Source organism: Salvia hispanica, chromosome 6 (genome assembly GCF_023119035.1).
Source record: "Salvia hispanica cultivar TCC Black 2014 chromosome 6, UniMelb_Shisp_WGS_1.0, whole genome shotgun sequence".
NCBI lineage: Eukaryota > Viridiplantae > Streptophyta > Magnoliopsida > Lamiales > Lamiaceae > Salvia > Salvia hispanica.
The window spans coordinates 46,537,800-46,558,531 of NC_062970.1; the positions used below are offsets into that span (position 1 = coordinate 46,537,800).

The 20,732-nt window shown below is 34.9% G+C and overlaps 4 protein-coding genes and 1 long non-coding RNA gene across 5 annotated transcripts; 2 read left to right on the plus strand and 3 right to left on the minus strand.

Moving 5' to 3' along the window:
- The first annotated feature begins 1,076 nt into the window (after positions 1–1,076).
- Positions 1,077–5,815, plus strand: LOC125193838 (disease resistance RPP8-like protein 3). Its single transcript, XM_048091751.1, has 4 exons — positions 1,077–1,180; positions 2,895–3,646; positions 3,740–5,491; positions 5,568–5,815. The coding sequence occupies exons 2-3, from the start codon at positions 2,914–2,916 to the stop codon at positions 5,470–5,472; spliced, it is 2,466 nt and encodes an 821-aa protein (XP_047947708.1). The 5' UTR covers positions 1,077–1,180; positions 2,895–2,913; the 3' UTR covers positions 5,473–5,491; positions 5,568–5,815.
- A 1,706-nt stretch (positions 5,816–7,521) lies between these two features.
- LOC125195570 (probable disease resistance protein RF9) lies at positions 7,522–8,364 on the minus strand. The gene has a single exon (XM_048093708.1). It carries the CDS (start codon positions 8,362–8,364, stop codon positions 7,522–7,524), a length of 843 nt encoding a protein of 280 aa, XP_047949665.1.
- A 1,281-nt stretch (positions 8,365–9,645) lies between these two features.
- On the minus strand, positions 9,646–13,309 carry LOC125195572. The gene is made up of 3 exons (XM_048093709.1): positions 13,256–13,309; positions 12,354–12,655; positions 9,646–11,008 (listed from the first exon to the last, which is right to left on the minus strand). The coding sequence occupies exons 2-3, from the start codon at positions 12,635–12,637 to the stop codon at positions 9,646–9,648; spliced, it is 1,647 nt and encodes a 548-aa protein (XP_047949666.1). The 5' UTR covers positions 12,638–12,655; positions 13,256–13,309.
- A 3,635-nt stretch (positions 13,310–16,944) lies between these two features.
- LOC125195573 lies at positions 16,945–17,490 on the minus strand. The gene has a single exon (XM_048093710.1). The coding sequence runs from the start codon at positions 17,488–17,490 to the stop codon at positions 16,945–16,947; it is 546 nt and encodes a 181-aa protein (XP_047949667.1).
- A 457-nt stretch (positions 17,491–17,947) lies between these two features.
- LOC125192166 lies at positions 17,948–20,697 on the plus strand. The gene is made up of 3 exons (XR_007171312.1): positions 17,948–18,076; positions 19,855–20,070; positions 20,230–20,697. It is a non-coding gene; the product is annotated as an uncharacterized LOC125192166 (long non-coding RNA).
- The last annotated feature ends 35 nt before the right edge of the window (positions 20,698–20,732 follow it).

Here is a 20,732-nt window from a genome sequence, read left to right on the forward strand (position 1 = left end):
TTCAGGGACGGAGGGAGTATGATTTACATCTTATGTATTACCATCACTCGATAAAGTGTCAATTAGGCTAGTAGGCTTCGAGTTGGGGCTGTCATAAATGATGATAGCAGCTTATTTTAAGGTCCAGCTTTATAAAATAAATTTAGACCCGATAAGATTGGGCCGATTTAGGTCAGCTGTGAATTTATTTAGATTTGATTTATGATGCAAGTTGCATTGCTTATTGGTTAATTTCTGATCAATTGAAAAGTATTTTTTCCACACCTAATCCTAATTACAATTAGAGGAATCTTATGCTCTCGAGATTCTCAAGCAGAATTTAATTTATATGACTGACTGCCTCCCTTTCACATGTCTTGCATTATTTTTAGTTTTTACTCCATTTGTCTGAGCCTAAGGCAGATATTTTCCCCATTATATTATTATTATATGTTGTTGTTGTTTTCTATTTAGTCTAGAATTAAATTTGAAATTTTGAAATCTTTTGCTTGATTCAACGCAGTCATTTCTGATAATAATTTTGAACGGTTCAAACATGTTAACATTAGCAAACTTTATCTACTGGCAAAAATTTGTTAATTAAATCCACTCTAACTAAATAATTACTCCCTCCGTCCCCCATTAAGTGTCACACTTTTCCATTTCGATCCGTCCCCAATTAAGAGTCACACTTCATTTTTACCATAAATAGTAAGAAGGTCTCACATTCCAATAACTCAATTCACTCACATTTTATTATAAAACCAATATAAAAAAATAGGTCTCACATTCCACTAACTTTTTCAACTAACTTTTTTTTACATTTCTTAAAACCCGTGTCCGGTCAAAGAGTGACTCCTAATAGGGGGCGGAGGGAGTAGTTGTTTTAAATATTTCGATTCCTAAACTTAATTGAAAGTCAATTCAGATGATAGATCTTCCACACCTAATTAGAGGAGACTTTCATTATTTTACTGTTAAATGTTTCCCTTTCACATGGTTTACGTTTAAGCTAGCTATTTTTTGCAAATTATATTTATGTTCTCCGTTTACTCCCAATTAATTAACTGCCTAATAGTTGAGCTTATGACTTTGTATTTCAAAAATTACTTTCAGCACTAAAAGAAATTGAAAGAAGGGGAGTGAGTGAATCGGATAATCAATTCGAAACCAGCAAAGATAAGAAAAGATTCACAAAAAGGTATATTTTCTTTTCTTCCTTTGAATAATTATGTTGATTTTTTCTATTTAATCGAGAAGTTTGAATTTCAAATCGTACGCTTCAGAAATTTGATTCAACGCAGTAGCATTTCTGTAAAACATTAGCAAGCTTAATCTAAATTGAATGAATTTGTTGAATTTTAAATCCGATTTAGATCTTGTTAAATACATATGCTTCCTCTGCCTTATTTTGTTTGTTGCATGTATTGTTTTCTTGCACACTCAAGTATAAATCACGAAATTAACTCACTATTGAACTAGAGAATTGAGATAATTATGTTGCGTATCATTCACACGGTTATAATTGTGTTCCGTCCCATAAAAATAGGGACTTTGGGACGAATTATGTTTTAATACATAATTGGTAAAGTAAGAGAGGGATGGATAAAAAAAAGTAATAAGAGTATTGTTAGTGGAGATTGAAGTCACTTCTTAAGAAAGAGAAACTAACCAAATATAGAAGGAGATTTTCGTGGGATGAACAAAAATAGAAAAATGCAACTATTTTTATGGGATGGAGGGAGTAGTACTTTTGATAGAGAATAATCTTAGTTTTCGGATTCCCTATCAATTACATATCAATAACATATATATTCCTCTATGATCTTCTCTTCACTTGGTATGTTATTCAAGTTGATTAACGACATCTCCGATACCCAACTTGTGCATATTTCACTAATAATCTTGGGGCTTTTTGCTTTCATGAAAATCTTCTAACCGAAAAAATTGTCAGCTTTATGATTCCTCCCTCAATCTTTTCTTTAATGAAATAACGATCAACCTCCACATATTTGGTTCTATCATGCTAGTCTGGATTCTCTAAAATGATGGATGTTTTGTTGTCACAAAATAGTTGCTCTTCTGGTGGGTGGTAGAGAGTAGTCTACTTAACCATAGTATTTATGTTAGGCCATTTCTTATGGGAAAATTGACAAAGATATAAAGGCCGCCCACGAATGACTCGAACCCGAGACCTTTGGTCTCAGGCATTACCGCTCACCGCTTGGCCAACTCAGACACTAAATCGTTCCATAGAGTGTTTTCTTCGCCCTGCATTCATTCAACCTATTAGAAAAGGCCACTCACCCCCTTAAAAGGCCTTATAAGGGAAAGGGTTATCCATACTTATATAGATGAGCTAGGATCATCACCAAGTCTATGTGAGACAAAGGTAAAGAGATTTCCGCACACACGGTTTCACCCTCATAATATAGGGACTAATACATACTCTCTCTGTTTATAAAAAGTTCAATTTAGGAAACTTCTCTCTCTATGTGGTTGCACCATTTTCCACTAACATATTTTTTCTTTCCATCTCTCTTATTTTACCAATTTTGCATTAAAACCCATGCTATTATAAAAGTTCCTATTTTTAGGAAACAGATGGAGTACTATTTTTTTTTTGATAGAGAATAATCCTATTCTTAGGAATATATTTCACTTTGTATGTTCTTCACTTGGTAAGTTTAAACACTCGCATAAAGTATTTAAAATAGGCTACCACATCATTACAAACTTCGGTTATATTTATAATTCAGTTTTTTAAATGTGGGACGGATCAAAAGTTGACTATCTTTCGTGATTTATTTGATAATTTTTCCTTTATCATAATAATTCTCTCAATTTTCTGAACAAGACACAGAGAGGAGAAAAGAAATTATTTTCTATACATTCAACAATCTTATTAAGTGCAGTTATTGTAGAAGCATAACCATGGGGGAGGCTGCGGTCTTAGGAATGATAAAAGATCTCGAGAGTTTGCGTGCTACATGTACAAATATCAGCGAGGATTCGATGTTCGGGGCCACAATCGAAGAGATGAAAGAGTTGTTGGATTTCTCGAGAGACTTAAAAACGGAAGAGAGGAACAGGCTAAAATATTTCATGGCTGACTTGATCGAGTTGGCTGAAGATGTCATCGACAAAGGTATTGATGATTACCGTTTCAGTGACATGTTACGGAGCCTCAAAGATGAGATCAAGATGACAAAGATGCGGATGATAAACTTAGTAGCTGATGAGAAAAATATTGGAGAAGAAGAGGAAGTGGAAATTGTGGTGGGATTGGAGGAAAGCGTTAAGCAGTTGCTTGACAAAGCGATTTCAAAAAATTCTATTCACTTACAGATTTTGTGTATAAAAGGCATGATTGGTATCGGGAAGACAACTCTCGCCAGGCAAGTGTATAAGGCCGGGGCTGGCCAGTTCCAGCGTCATGCCTGGGTATCCATTTCTAGTGGCACGAGTAAGAAAGAGATGCTTATGAAACTGATACAGCAAATGGTGGTTGGATATGAAAGTGATCTGTCACTGGAAGAAATGGACAACCGAAGTCTCCGAAGGATGCTTCGCCGGCACCTGCAAGGAAAGTCATATTTCATAGTTTTGGACAATGTGTCGAAAGAAGAGGAATTGAAGTACTTCTTGCAAGGTTTTCCTTCTCAAGGTATATACGTATATATATGTCTTCGTCTGATTTGTTTATTTCAAAAATCTTATAATTAATCCAAATTTTATGCATATATATAAATATATGCAGGCCTTTTTGGAAGCAGGTCGATGTTGCTGTTGACAAGTTGCAATGCGATTACAGCAACCAAGGTTGATTATACTCATGAGATGAAAGCTTTGGATTCTGATAAGAGCTGGAAATTGTTTTTGAAAACAGTTAATAAATTTACGAGTGATGAGAATAAATTCTCCAAGGAATTGGAGAAGAAGGGCAAAGAGATGCTGAAGAAATGTGGGGGTTTGCCGATAGCTATAATAGATGTTGCAAGGCAGAAAGCAAAACAAAGACTTTCGGGGATTGAATGGGAAGAGCTTTTTGATTCAATTGATTTGAGTGAATCATTGAAGTTATTGGAACCGATGTATCATCAATTGGAAGAACGTATCAAGCCACATTTCTTGCATTTGTCCTTTTTTAAGGAGAATGCAATGATGAGAGAAGAAAAGTTGGAACAGATTTGGGCTGCAAATGGATTAGATTTTGAAGACATTGCATGGGATTTGACTGCTGGATCGGTTCTTGAAGTCGTGAAGCATCACTTTAGAAAAATAAGATGTCGCCTCAATCCTCTATTGCACATGATATCAATAAAAAAAGCAGAAGAGGAAATGGGGTTAGAGATCTTAAGGAGCAATGGTAACAGTAGGCCCTCTCAGAATGCCCGTCATCGTGTTATCCGTTGTGGCAGAGACAAGTTTGATCATTTCACAAATGAAGAGCGCAACCAACTTTTTTCTCTCATCTTCCATGGAGGTGGTGGCTACTTGGACGATACTAGCTTGTCTTATTGGGAGAGTTTTGAATCACTCAAAATACTTGACATGGAAGATTTTGGAGTGAAGACTTTATTCGATACAATCGGTGCATTGGTTAAGTTAAGATACTTGGGATTGAGAAACAATTACATACAAGTGATCCCACACTCGTTGGCGCATCTGGAAAACCTTGAGGTTCTTGATATAGCTTTGAACTTTATGGTGGAGGCGCCAAATATTATATGGCAAATGAGCAACCTTCGCGATCTCCACATGTCTGATGTGATTTTCCGGAAGCCTTTGAAAGTAGATGTGATGTGGAATTTGGAGACCCTAGCATACATCTCAATTTATGATTGGACATGTGAGGGCTTCAACTCTAGTATAAAGTATAAGCTTCGAATGTTGGGCATTGAAGATGTTGATGAAAACTCGGATGTAGGCAAGCTCTTTGCATCACTAGCTAAGTTTCTGAACTTTGATGTACTTTCTGTTAGAGGGTTTCGTTTTAGAAGCATGCCATGTTTGGATGAAATTGGAGTAATACAAAGACTCAAGGTACTAAAACTAGATGGGCGCATAGGTAGGCTACCAAGTGCAGATGATCTACCTCAAGAGATTGAGTACATAGCTTTGATAAATACTTGTCTTGATGAAGACCCCATGCCGATATTAGAGAAGCTCAGTTCCCTAAGCCACCTCAAACTGCGAAATGCATACACTGGTCGAGAAATGGTGATCCAAGAAGGCGGATTTCGAAGGCTCTATGCGCTTTGCATCAATGAATTGCCGAATCTTAGAAAGATACAAGTTGGTGTTTATGGAATGTGGAGTCTCAAGATGCTAGAAATCAATAACTGTCCACATCTTGAGACACTCCCGCAACGGATTAGGTGGTTGTCTGAACTGCGAATGTTTAAGATGGTAACAACCAAACACATTGCAACAAAGATCAGACATTCAGGTTTGACGTCCAAAATTTTGGAGGAGGAAATCGTTCCATAATTTGAAGTTGATATATCTGGTTAGTCGAGTGTGTTTTTTTCTTCTTTTATTTTACCTTTGTTTATTTGCAAATAACTTGCTCTACTGAACTTCAGTGGACAAAATATGTTAGAAAGATACAAGATGAAGAAGGTGCAATGTCAACTGATACGTGTACCTTGATGAGCAGAGGGATTAAGGCTGAACTCACCGGCTCGGCCACGTCTTCACCACTCACGTTCATGAACCAGAGTATCTTGAAGATTTTGTCTACGATTATTTCCTTAATTTATCTTTTATTTTTGGTATCTCCTTAAGTTTCATGTATCGAGTCGAGCATAATTATAATATATTCATTGAATGATAAAATAATTACATTCTCCCCTATTCATAATGCTAAACCCTAACTTACTGAACAAGAAAATAATATATGGAAAGATATGGGGAATCAAAAGATAACTAAATATTTGGGGAAACCTAAGATATGGGGATCGTAACATACAAATAAAATGCAAACTCATATATTGTAGAAACTCAAAACTTTTCAACGCAGTATCAACACAACGTCAACATAGTGTAAAAATTTCAATATTTTGATGTCAACATAATATCAATACAATATGAACACAATTTTAACACAAAATCAACCGTTGATATTATGTTGACATTTTTTGTTGCTATTATTTTATATCTGTTGATATTTTCTAACGGTTCAAATTATAGTTTGAAGTTTGTACAATATTTAGAGTTTGCATTTAATCACATTCTTATAAAGATAATTTAAGAGTATGTTGTAGTATATCTTATGTATCAACATTCACTAGCACCACCCTCATTTAATACGAATGCATTTGTTGTGGTTTTAAGCACATATGTAGTAAGCACTAAGTGAGGCATTTCTTTATTTCATAATAATTAACTATTTTCTTTTTTTTTCTCTTTTTTTTTTCTTTTCCATTTTATTTTATCTTATACTTTACCATTTACAATTTAATTCAATAAATGTCACTATCTAAATATATGTGTCAAATAGAAACGTTTCACTTACTTAGGTTGACAAAATGGGAGTGTCAATTAACCAATATTCAACGCAAGATGTTATCTTAGAAACGGAAAAACACGATGGCTATGTTTGGTTGCCAGGATTCTTTCTGGAAAAGTAATCTAATTCCTTAAATTTTAAATTCCTGTGTTTGTTTCGGTTTTTAATCAAACTGGGAAATTAATCAGAATCCGAGAACAAGGAAAGTTAGTACAACTTTCCAGGATTCTGAATCCTAACTTTTCTTAGGTATTCTTTTTCCCAGTTTTAGGATTCTTACATATTTAAGCAATATAGTATAGTATTAATAATAATAATAATAATAATAATAACATAATAATAGTAATAATAATAATAATAACTACAATGTTTTAAAAATAATTTAAAATTATAAATTGTGCTTAATTTCACTATAATAAATACTATAATTAAAATAAAATTATATAATTTAAATCTTATAATAAATAATAACTATTATATTTTATAAATTAATAATTAATCAATAAAGTCATAGTGCAATTTTAATTTATAAAATTTATTTAATTATAATATTCGTAAATATTATAATTATAATATAATATAATAATTATTATATTTATTATTATAATAAATGAGTACTATAATACTTCATGTAACTATAATTATAATTATATTAATATATATTATGATAGATAATTCATATTTAAACTATCCATCGTAATAATCAATATAATTATTATTATTTGTAACTAATTATTTTTTACAATATTATTTTTTTATAAATAAAATAATAATAAATATATTTTTAGTTTGATGTTTAAATTAAATATACATTTAAAATTTTGATATTTTCCAAACACAGTAAAGTTTCTAGGAATCATATTCCCGGGATTCATTTTCCCAGGAATCATTTTCCTTGCCAACTTTACTTTCCCGTCAACCAAACATTGCCAATATGTATTCTTTTATTACATTTTGAAAAACAACACCATACAATAGAATACAACAACATTTCGTCAAACTTATTCCAGTCGTCATTTTTCAACCTCTCAAGCCATGCTTGACAATGGACCAATATCCACCTCCAATATTTTGGAGATTAAGCCTGAATTTTTTATCTTCGTTGCAATGTGTCTGGTCGTAAGCATTTTAAACTTCCTCAAACACTTCATCGACCCTATTTCCTTTGGGAGGGTCTCTAGATGTGGACAATTCTTGATTTCTAGTTGCTCGAGCTTCGGCATTACACCTTCTCCAACTAGAATATTTCTCAGATTCCACAACTCATTGATGTTAAGGACGCAGAGCTTAGGAAACCCGTTGTTCTTGATCACCATTTCTTGACCAGTGTACGCATTCCGCAGTTTGAGGCGCTTTAGTTTGGGCAACTCCTCTAGTAACGGCATGGGGTCTTCATCAAGACACGTATTTACCAACACCAAGTCACTAACCCGATAGAGTCCACCCTGTGTTTTAGGGAGTCTAGCCAGACGTCGATTCAACTTGAGTGTTGGCAGCATATATATCTTTCCGATCTCGTCCAAACATGGCATGCATCTGAAGTGGAACCCTCTCAAGGCAAGGCAAGAGCAATGATTTATGTCCCCTTTCTTCAGTGATGCAACCAACTTGCTTACATTAGCATTTTCATCAATGTCTTCAATGCCCAATAAATTCAAACCAGTCTTTCTCATCCACCCCAAGTTCTCAAATGCATAATCATAAATTGAGACGAAGGCCAGAGAAATTAGCTTCCATATATCTAATTTCAAAGGCTCCGAGCAAACCACATCAGACATGTAGAGATGACGAAGGCTTCGTATTTTGCGCCACATCGGGGCTATGGGAATTGAACCCAAATTTTCCACGACCCCAGAAAAGAAGAAAGGCATTTCCGTTTTTTTGTATTGCTTTCTTCTCTTATGAGATTTCGATAAGAGAAGAGTAGGAATTTCTTGTAACTGCTATACACACTTCCCCGGTTAATGAAGGGAGGTATATAGAAATTACAACTTTGTTTTGTTGTTTCAACCACATGCCTCATTTGAGGATTATTAAGGCTTCTTCAAAGGATTGTTCTACTTTGATTTTAATTCGGATCTTTGTTTACAATACGTCGTGTGCTCATTATATTCTTGTGGTCATCGTGGAAGAAATCGCGCCCCCGCGATACAAGAATATCGTGACCTATTAGTGAGTTAAATTTATTATTCTTATTTTTGGATTGTTCGTTTGCAAGTATTTTAATTATATAGTCAAATCTTCTTTGGTTTCTTCGTGATTCTTCGTAAAGTCAAATCAAGAAGAAAGAAATTATATAAATAATAGAATTCCCCTAGATCGACTTATTGGGAAATAAAGCATAAAAACTTTCTTCTCAATCATTATAATTTTCGACAAACTAGGGTTTCGCTTCTTATCACTACAAAAAATATCGCCAATTTGTGACGGATATCTCTGTCACTAATAGTGAATTTTTTTCACTTAATAGATTAGTGACAGATCAAGGTTTGATATATCCGTCAATAATAAACTTGTCATAGATTAGTGACAGATCAAGTTTTGGCATATCCGTCAATAATAAATTTGTCAGTAAAAAGTTTTAGTGACAGAATTTCCGTCACTAAAGCTATAGTGACTGAAATCATATGCGATTATTTCGCATTAGTGACGGAGAACTCTGTCACTAATTAGTGACAGACACCTTTCAGTCACTAATTCTGTCACTAGTTGTTGAGCTATTGAATTCCGTCACTATTTTGCATTTTTTTTGTGTACAAATCGCGTGCTCTCAACCCGATAGGCATACTATAGCCTATCAGAAGGATTGTTATACTTAAATTAAATTCCAGTTATTGTTCTGTTTTGGCTTGTGCTCGTTATTTTTTGTATTCGTCAAGCTTCACTCCATATCAACTTGTTAAATTAGACCTAGTTTGAAAGATTTCCATGCCTTGTAAATTAAAGGTGAATAGGTTTAACAATGGAGAATAATATTCTCTCAGTCCGAAGGTAGTTGAGTCGTATTCCTTTTTGGGTTGTCTTAAGGCAGTAGAGTCATTTATTTTTGGCAAAAAAGTCTATCTTCTCTCATACAATACTTTATTTTTTCTCTTACTTTAACTTTTACTATATCATTTTCTTAAATCTTGTGCCGAAAAGAAATGCATCAACTACTTGTGACGGAGAGAGTATATTCTAAGATAAGAAATAATGATAAACATACCTTCCTCGGGAAGAGCATTCAAGATGGAATGAATGGGCATTTGTTTTGGCAGGTTATCGAGAACTATGAAAAATGGCATTCCTTGCAGGAGGCGGTAAAGCTTTCCTAGGAGGCTATGGTTGTCCATTCCCTCCAATGGCGAATCTCCGAACATGTGTATGAGTTCCACAAGTACCTCATTCGCACTTGTGTCACTAGAAATGCTTATCCATGCAGCGCGGCCATTGAATTTCCCAGTGACGGACATGTGGTTGTACACTTGTCTGGCAAGAGTTGTCTTTCCCGAACCAACCATGCCTTTGATAAGAATCACTTTAACACTGCTCTCCTCATTCAGGATTGCTCTACTAATAAGCTGCACGTCTTTCTCAAAGCCCACCACGACACCTTCGTCTCCTACACTTAGTGGACTGTTCACCCTCTCGCCACCAACAAACTCCGGCCTTCGATTTCGTACCTTTCTCAGCCAATATAGACCATGTGTCATTTTATTTTTGGCCAAGTCCTCATCAATGTTTATCGCGAGATTCGCTGATAACTGAGCTATATCAGCATAGTCAGGTAGTAAATAATTTAGCCTGCTCAACTCCTCCAATTCCACCTCACCCAGTGCATACGCCTTGGTCAATTCACACACCATAATTTCTAGCTCTGCTAATATCTCTTCCGGGATTCCATTGTATAATATTTTGGCCACCTTAAACCTGTACAGTTGCTCGATCGCCCATAATATGATGGCCACCCACATGTTTATGGGATATCCGCACGACGAAAATTCTAAGATGCTGCGTGTATAATAATAACATGGTGGTATCTCCGCTATCAACCCGTCTCTCACCATCCACTTCACCATCATATCCACGACCACGTCCTTCATACTTTTTCCATTAATAAGGTTTAGACATGTCCACATGCCCTCATAGTCGATCCGCTGCTGCTCGTGATTGAAAATCTCAGAGCCAATATACCGCGTCGCATTGTCGTCCAAGCGACGCTCCTCATCGACCCCAAACTCCGCCATGTACCCATCTATATAAAGCAGCCAATCTCGTGCATAGGCTATTGCTCTTTGGGCTGTGGGGTTCTTTGAAAGTTGAGTCATCTCATCAAAGTCAGCTACCAAATAGTGTAGGCTGCTCCTCTCTCCCGATTCCTTGCCTCTCAAGAAATCCAGCATCATGCTCAGCTCATTAATCACCTCTTTCAGTATCATCTCAGCATCAGTATCGATACTTGGATTCACAACTGGATAACGCTCTAGTTCCATTATCACCCCTATCATGACGGCCTCTGACATGTTTCTTGGGCAACTGCATGTACCAAAGTTGTCAGATTTCAAGATTTGATGTTAACTCCCTTCGATCCCCAATAAATGAGGAAATATGTGACATTTAATAAAAAAAATAATGTAAATAAAAAATGTCTATATAGTTTGCATATTATAACTACCCTATAGAAATATATATGCTCAGTTTTATTGGGAACAGTGAATAATCACTAAAAAAAGCTCCAATTTAGTGACGGAAAAATTCAGTCATAATCAGCGAAAAAGCAATTAACATATTTAGTGACAGATTAAGTACTGACAGCTCCGTCATTAATAAGCCTGTCAATAAAAACAATTAGTGACGGATTTCCGTCACTAAAGTTACAGCGACGGAAATCAAAGGCGGCAACCATGGTAGATTCAGATTATTGACGGACTATTCTGACACGAATTAGTGACTGACATTTTCAGCCGCTTTTTGTCACTAGTACTTGAAATTTCTGTTGCCGTCACTAATATGCGTTTTTTATTTTTATTTATTTTTTTTGTAGTGAATGAAGTTTGAACTCTAAACCTCAAATCAAACTATGAGTTCGACAAGGAACCAAATCAGATAAAAAAGGCAATTGTAAAAAACAAAGCCCATATTCAGTTCTAAAATTCAAGGATATGGTTTGGATTAATCTCTTATCATTGGATTATATGTATATATTTGAATAATCAAATTTTAAAAAGTGAATTTGAATCAACTGCTAGGAAAGTATAAGGAGAAAAGCTCAAATATCAAAATAATTAAGCATTGGCAAGTTAGAAGATAGAGCAATAGTCAAATTTTACTAAATAAGGTACTACACGTAATACTAGTTTCTTCTTTTAACCAGGCTATATGTGCCTTGCTAAATTAAATTTGACCAAAGCATTTCACATATATGTAATCAGGTGCTAACTAATTCTGAATCTAGAAGTCAGGACCTTTTATCAAAGGCATAATTTTATCAATATTACATGTAAATTTGAGTATCATCACAAAATTTGAGTTTCTGAATTGAAATTAGTTGGCATTTTAACTGCGATCCTCCAGATACAAAATATAAAGTCCTTAAGAAAATATTATAAAGCAAGTTCCTGATTTTAACCTCTTTTTATGTATCCTCATTAAGATTTGTATGCTATTAAAGTTAGTAAATCTTCTTAAAGTCATTTCATCCTAGATTTTTCGTAGAAGCTTTAGTTGGACAACACAAATTTTCGGATCTTCGAAAAACATTCATTAAAGATTTAGAGAAGTTGGAAGTGTTCTACCTTTAATAAAAAGAAGGCTTTCAAATATCTATGCCAAAACAACATAATCATGTGAATTATGAAACTATTCAAAGAAAAGAAAATACCTTTTCGTAATTATTTTTAACTTAAGCAGCCAATCTCGGGCATTGGCTATTGCTGTATGTGTTTTGGGGTTAGTAGAAAGTAGAGTCCACTCGTCAGAGTCAGCTACCGAATAGTCTAGGATTCTCGTCCCTCCCGATTCCTTGTCTCTCAGTAAATCTTGCATCAATTTCAGCTCATCAATTACCGTTTTTCGAACCATCTTTTCATCAGTATCCATACTTGGATCCTCATCTGGATAACGCTCTAGTTCACTCATCACTCTTGATATGAAGGCCACCGACATGTTTAATTTCTGGGCAAACTGCTGGTACCAAAATTGTAAGATTGTCAAAAACAAAAGCCCACATTCAGATCTAAAATTTAAGGATATAGTTAAAATTCACTTTGGATCATTGGATGTTCGTATATTCAAATTCTAAAAAATTAATTTGAATCAACCGATAGGCAAGTATAAGGACAAAGCTCAAATATCAAATGAATCACAACTTACAAGATAGTGTAATAGTCAAATTTTACTAAGGTACTAGATATTATGTTTCTTCTCTAAAATAGGGGAATATATGCCTTCCTAAATCAAATTGACAAAGTACTTTAGCACAAAATATGAAGTCCTTAAGAATAATAAAGCAAGTTCCTGATTTTAACCTTTTTTTCTGTATGCTAGTTAAGATTTCTATGCTATTGAAGTTAGCATATCTTCTTAACTCATTTCCCCCAATTTTTATGTAAGCTTTAATTTGACAGCACAATTTTTGAATCTTCAGAAAACATTCATTGAATATTTAGAAACGGTTGGAAAGTTTTCTGCCCATAATCTGGATGGAATAATTGTCTGAAGAAAAGGCATTCAAAAATCTATTCAAAATATGAATTACGAAACTATTCAAAGAAAAGAAAATACCTTTTCAAAATTATTTCTTCTATTTCCCGTTATCTTTGCAGTAGAGTTCGTAGACTTGGTATGGTCAAAATGATTTGTGAATAAATGAAGAAACGTAGCTCGATTAAATAAATTGGATCAAGCCTGAATTTATAATCTTTCTTGCCACGTGTTTGGTTGTTACAATCTTGAAATTTCTCGGATGCTTCATTTGTTAATTAGCACACAAAAAATAATTGGAGTAATACAATAAGCTATGCGTTCGGTTGTACAGACTTACAGTCTTAAACTTTGTCGGATGCTTCATTGATTAGCACACAAAAATAATAACAAAATCATATAAAGCCATGTGAACGGAGAGAAGTACGTTACTCCCCCGTATCTGAAAATTTGTCACTTATTTTTATTTTCGTTCATCCCTAAAAATTTGTCAATTTTCACTTTTACCATTTTTGGTAGTAGACCCCACTAACTCATTCACATTCACATTTTATTATAAAACTAATATATAAAAAGACCCATATAACACTAACTTTTTCAACTCATTTTCTATTACATTTCTTAAAACCTATGTCGGGTCAAATGTTGACGAATTTTAAGGGACTGGAAGGAGTATTATTTTTCAATCACCTCATTTAGCCCAACCAAATAAAACTCTAGCTATACTTCTCTCATTTACACTGGCCCAAAACAATTAAATCCCTAGGCCCAAATCTCCATTTAAATCCTTAGTCCAATTTAGGACAAATTAAAATAAACAATGAAAGTCACGATTCACTTTTACATTTTACAATTGGCTCCTTTAACTCCCAATTTCACTTTGTTTTCCCCAATTCTTGGTGTTTGGTATTTCTTGGGGTACCTTAATTGCTCAATTGTTTGGTTGTTCCAAGCTAGTGCATGAGAGAAGTGCTACAGTTTATGGGAGTGGGAGGCCTGTTCAGAAAAATTGACTCGTTTCTGAATGTGAAAGGCCTGTTTTAGAAAATTTTCTAAAATATAATTTGTCAATTAAGAAAGTACAATATAATTTGTCAATTTCTTATGCCTTATTCAGCATCATATAATGCATACTTATAAATTTAGAAAAATGTACCTTGTTATCAAACAAATGTTTGTTCATAGCTAAACATTAAATAAACTTGTGGCTGACTAACTCTAACAACCATAATATTTCAAACTGAAAAAAGTAAATTCTAACAAATAACCATTTCAGCTTGGTATCCACATAATCGATGTATTACTCTAATTTTTTATTTTCCTTTACTCCGTCTTGTCTCTTATATTTTATTTTCTTAATTTTTTTTTTCATATAATATATTAAATACAAGTTTTTTTTTTTTTTTTTTTTTTTTTTTTTTTTTTTTTTTTAATTTCACACTCAGAAGAAACATTTCGACTAAAGTAGGGCAGGGGAGGATTATCTTTTGCAGCTCGTTAATTAACAAATCACATTGATTATGAATTTAGCCATTACAGCTATTATACCACATTTCTCACTCTTATCTAAAAGTCAACGATCCAAATTAGATGATTCTTAATCCTATTTGAATTGTTTCAACTTAATTAAATTATTTCACTTAGTTAAACTCAATCATAAATCTAATTTATTAAACTAACATATTTAATCTAATATTAAAATTCATAAAATATTTTTTTACATGTAATAAAAAATATTTAAATTTATAAAATATTTATTATATATAATAAAAAATATTAAAATTTATAAATATTTTTTACCTACAATAAATATTAAATTGAATTAAAATGTTCACAAATTTAATGGAAAGTCAATCGTTGATCATACATTAGGACGGTTGTTGCACCTAATCCAGCTAAACTATTATAAGAGAAGACTTTAGATTAAACAAATAAATATGCTAATGAAAAATATTAAATTAATTTATTAATGTGGGAGATTTGAAATGATGAATTAATCTATAAAAACCCGTGTCGTCTCTAAATTTCCTATTTTTATAGGATGGAAGGATTACCATTCATTAGCATCACTCTCGTTTAATCTACTACTAATGCTACTTGTTTTGTTTACCAGCACACATATAGTACTCCCTTTATCTATGTCTCAATTTAAGTGAGCCATATTCCTTTTTAAAATGTCTTAGCCTAACTAAAGCATTTTTTTTGCTTTCCTATTATATTTTCTCCCACACTTTATTATTTATAATTTAATTTGATAAACATCACTATTTAAATTCATGTCCTAAAATAGAAAAGTCTTGAGAAAGGAGTGTCAATTAGGCTAGTAGGCTTCGAGTTGGGGCTGCTAAACCTCAAACTATAAATTCTATCATAAATGTTAATAGTAGCCCAATACGCTAAACTGGTTTAAGGCCCAATTTTGAAAATAATAAATTTAGGCCCAATCTCATTGGGCCTAAATGTTAATAGCAGCCCAATACACTAATCTGATTTTAAGGCCCAATTTGAAAATAATAAATTTAGGCCCAATGAGATTGGGCCTAAATGTTAATAGCAGCCCAATTTGATTTATCATTCTAGTTGCATTGATTATTGTTTCATTTCAGCTTTTGAAACCGAAAAGTATTTTTCAAACTTATCATAAAATGAAAATGTTTGCTTTTCCACACCTAATACAGCGGAAAAATTACAATTAGAGCATCCTCAATGCTAACGGATGTCCCATAGCCTTTCCGACGGACATCCCAAAAATACCTCCTGCCATATTATAAGGACATCACATTTGCCACGTCATACGGACTTCCCACTGCACAGTGGTGGACATCCCATAGCCTTCCCGCAATAAAAAAAATTCACAAATTCACCAAATTAAAATTTTCACGGAATTAAAATTTCGTAATTCATACGGAATTAAAGAAAGTGCAAATTAATTTCATTAGATTAAAAAAACGGCAAAAAAAAGGAACTACATCACTTAACACGCCTGAACATATCAACGACCACCCCGACGCAACCATAGCTCTTCAATTATATCGTTCTGGAGTCGAATATGGGCTTGTCGTTGGCGCATGTCGGCAAACGCACGGACGCGGTCGAGCCCTTCCTGGGGTACCCCATACGTGCACTGGAGGTAGCTACACCGTGGCTTGGACCTGCACCATCATCATCGGGCCACTCAGTCAGTGCTAGACCTTCAACTTCGACAATCATGTTGTGCATGATAATACACGCGTGCATGACATCAGTGATGGTCTCCATATCCCACAACCGTGATGGACCCCTCAATATCGCCCATCGACTTTGGAGCACACCAAATGCCCGCTCCACATCCTTGCGCAGCTGCTTCCTGACGACCCGCAAAGTATTTCTTCTTATCTTCTTTTGCGCATCTGATCGTCTTCACGAACACGGGCCACATAGGATAGATCTCATCCGCCAAATAATAGCCCATGTTGTGCTGGTTGTCATTGGCGACGAAACTGAAGCCGGACCAACACCGACTTCTTGGTCTTTGAAAAGGGGAGACGACTGTAGGACGTTGATGTCGTTGTTCGAACCGGCTACTCCAAAATATGCATGCCAAATCCACAGCCGGTAGTCAGCTAACGCCTCAAGGACTATCATTGGATGTTTTCTCTTGTAACCGGTTGTGAACAACCATTTCCAGGCGGAGAGCAGTTCTTCCATTCCCAATGCATACAGTCTATGCTGCCCAACATTCCCGGAAATCCGTGCTGACTTCCGTGCATAGCCATCAGATCCTGGCAGTCTTAGGGAGTAGGCTTGCGAAGATAGGTATCCCCGAATATCTCCCTAATGCCTTGATAAAAAAACTCCATACATTCGCGGGCAGTCGTCTCGCCGATGTGGAGGTACTCGTCGAACATGTCGGCCGTACCTCCGTAAGCTAGCTGCCTGATCGTTGCAGTGCACTTCTGAATGTGCGTGTGGCCCGGTCTACCAACCGCATCCTCTCTCATCCTGAAATATAAGTATCGACGCTCTAAAACACCAACGATATGAAGAAACAGTTCACGACGCATCCTGAAACGTCGGCGGAACAAGTTGTCTCCAAACCGCGGCTGTGGAGCAAAGTAGTCCGCGTACAACCGATGGTGTGCTGCGATGCGGTCACGAGGTATATAAGTGCGACAATGGATGGGTCGAGGTACCGCCGGCTGTTGCTGCTGCTGCATGGCCGTTTGTAATGCCCGATTTAACTCCCTAGACGTAACGGCACGCAGCTCATCCCTAACAATCTGCCGCCAATCGCTAGCACCGCTACTACCCGCACCACTACCACTACCACTTGCCATTATATTAAATAATAAAAGAAACGTAGAGAGAGAGAAACTTGTTAACACAAGTGGTGCGGAGTTCAATGAGCCGTATATATAGATTTTGAAAAAAAAAATAGAATTATCGGACGTCCCGCCGCCGTCGCGACGGACGTCGCGAGATACCTCCCGTGTCCGCACGGGACATCCGTCCGCCCCTCTTCCTCGCACAATGGCGGACGTCGGGGACAGCGGTCCGACGCCCGGCAAAAATCCGGCTTTGATGATGCTCTTAGAAGAGACTAATTGTCTCGAGATTCTTAAAATATTTTATTGAGAGAAATGCAGCAAAATTTACGTTAAAGCCAGCTAATTTTTACCCATTATTTCCCCCATTATTTTATTATTAATTTTTTCCCCTTTCACATGGTTTCATTATTATAATTGTCTAAGCCAGCTATTTTTCGCAAAATTCACTCCCATTTAATTGACTTCCTAATAGTTGAGCTTATGACTTGGTATTTCAAAAATCTCTTTCAGCACTAAAAGAAATTGAAAGAAAGGGAGTGACTGAATCGGATAATCAATTCGAAACCAGCAAAGATAAGAAAAGATTCACAAAAAGGTATATTTTCTTTTCTTCCTTTGAATAATTATGTTGATTTTCTGTTTAATCGAGAAGTTTGAATTTCAATCGTACGCTTCAGAAATTAGATTCAACGCATTATCATTTCTGTTAAATAGAGAATTGTTAGAAGGTTTAGTTCAGCCATTCGCCTGATTGAATGAACATTATCTTAATTGCATAAATTTGTTAATTGAATCCGCCTGATTTAGATCTTGTTAGATCTATTTTGTCTCCTATTTTCACCTTATTATTGTTTGTTTGCAAATATCCGTTTGATACGCGCATCTCATTGAACAATTGTAGCATTTATTCGAACAGTTCAAGCGCCTCAGTGTGTGCCAAATGCCAGTTTTTAATGGGATTTTCATCAAACAGTTGAGCATTGCTAATGACATAATTTCCTTGGCTTATGTATTCATATTACAATTACGGTTAACATTTGATATTCCACTCGTCCTACCATAGTTGATTTGTCTCCATTTTATTAGTCGTCCCACAATAATTGGATCATTTTCATATACTTTTCAGTTATGATTAATATTTGATAGTTTCCATTCTACTATAATTAAGACAAAGTATTCTTTTCTACTTTATTTTTTCACTTATTTTATTCTATTCTTCCCTCCTCATGTATCTACTTTACTTAACCTACGATAGGTCAAAGGAAATACTATTTTCATAATTTGAAATATTCTCTCACTGAAACTTTTTGAGAATAAATACCACAACATGATAGAAATCCATGGGTTTCATCATAAAACCAATTGGCGATAGGAGGAGGGGCCCATGAGACTTATATAGTGATTTCAGTTCTCTTTGTACATCGATTTGGGATAGTTGTAATATATATTTTTAGTTTCAATTGCCAACACCCTCCTTCAAACCCTTAAAGGTGAACCTTAGAGGGGTTGGACTTTTTTCTGATTGATTGGACAACTGACCCAATTGTTTTTCGATCGGTGGACCACTTGGCAGAAAATTTAAGTCCAAATATACTGCTGGGTCAATCATTTTTTCGGTTTCGGCTCAGAGATATACTGCTGGGTCGTTTAATTTGATCCACAATCAGCGACCCACTCTGATACTATGATAGAAATTTATGGGTTCCATCCTAAAAGCAATTGGTGATAGGAGGAGGGGCCCATAAGACTTATATAGTGATTTCAGTTCTATTTGTACACCGATGTTGGATAGTTGTAATATATTTTTCTAGTTTCAATTGCCAACACAACACTGCTCAGAGCACTGCTGTACCGTGGGAAATGCAAGCTCTTTGAATCACTAATTATGTTGAGAATGTTGATCAAGGAAAATGATCAAAATAAAAATGCATCTAAATACAGACATATAGTCCAAATCGTGACATTAAGATTAGGCGTTCTGATAGTCAATAATTAACTAAAAACATGGAAGATCATTATTAATCAGTTTTAGGTTATTTAATAAAATCCAGGTTTGATTTCATAGTTAGATTATTTTAGGTCATCTTTTATTAAGATGACCATCTTTTATTAAGATAGACCTAAAATCCAATTTTGCAGGAATCTCTACCCTGTTGATCAAAGGGTTTCTTATGCTCAAATCAAATCCCAAGTAATTAATTATGATAAAATACATATAAAGAAATTAGTTTGCTTGCAACTAGAAGCAATGTCCACTTTAATTAAATAATTGTTTTTAATATTTTAATTCCACAGTTTCTGATGTGAACTTTTATTAGTTTAACTGTCTAACCTAAACTTTTTTATATATAATTGCTTTATTGTTTTTATCAGGTACAAGTGGAATCTTTAAGTTTTGTGAAAAACTTTAGTATTGTAAATTGTCATGCCAAAATTTGAATATATCGAGTTTATGAATGTGTAGTTCATAAACTCTGCCAACTCTAGAAGATATCACACTTGCTCGTAGATACTATTTCGCAAAAGAGAGTGACTGAATCGGAAAATTAATTCGACGCCAGCAAACAAAAGAAGAGAATTTCACAAAAGGTATTATCTCTCGTTCCTTTTATATTGTTTTAAATTTCCTCACATGATTGTAAAATTTTGACGAATAGGGTGAAAGAAAAAAGAAGCTAAATAGAACGTTTATTTAAAAAAGGAGGGAGCAATTAGTTTAATACATTGCAACGATCTTATTAAATGCAGTTATTGTAGAAGCTTAAACATGGAGGAGGCTGAGATCTTAGGGATGATACAAACTCTTAAGTGTTTCCATGCTACCAGTAAAGATATCAGCTGCAGTTTTATGCTAAATGACAAAATTCATGAGCTGGAAAAGATGCTGGATTTCTTGAGAGACTTGAAAATGGAAGAGCGGAGCAGGCTACGATATTTCATTTCTGACTTGGTCGAGTTGGCTAAAGATGTAATGGAAGTGGGCATTAATGGTTACTATCAAGGTGGAAATTATCAGAACCTCCTAAATAGGATCAAGATGACAAAGATGCGCATGACAAACTTTGGAGGTGATGAGAAAAAAATTGGAGACGAAGAAGCAAAAGATGAAGAGGAAGTTGTTGTGGGGTTGGAGGAAAATGTTAAGCACTTGCTTGGAAAAGTGATTTTAAAAAAATTTAAGAACTTACAGATTTTGTCTATAAAGGGAATGATTGGTATCGGGAAAACAACTCTTGCCAGAGAAGTGTACA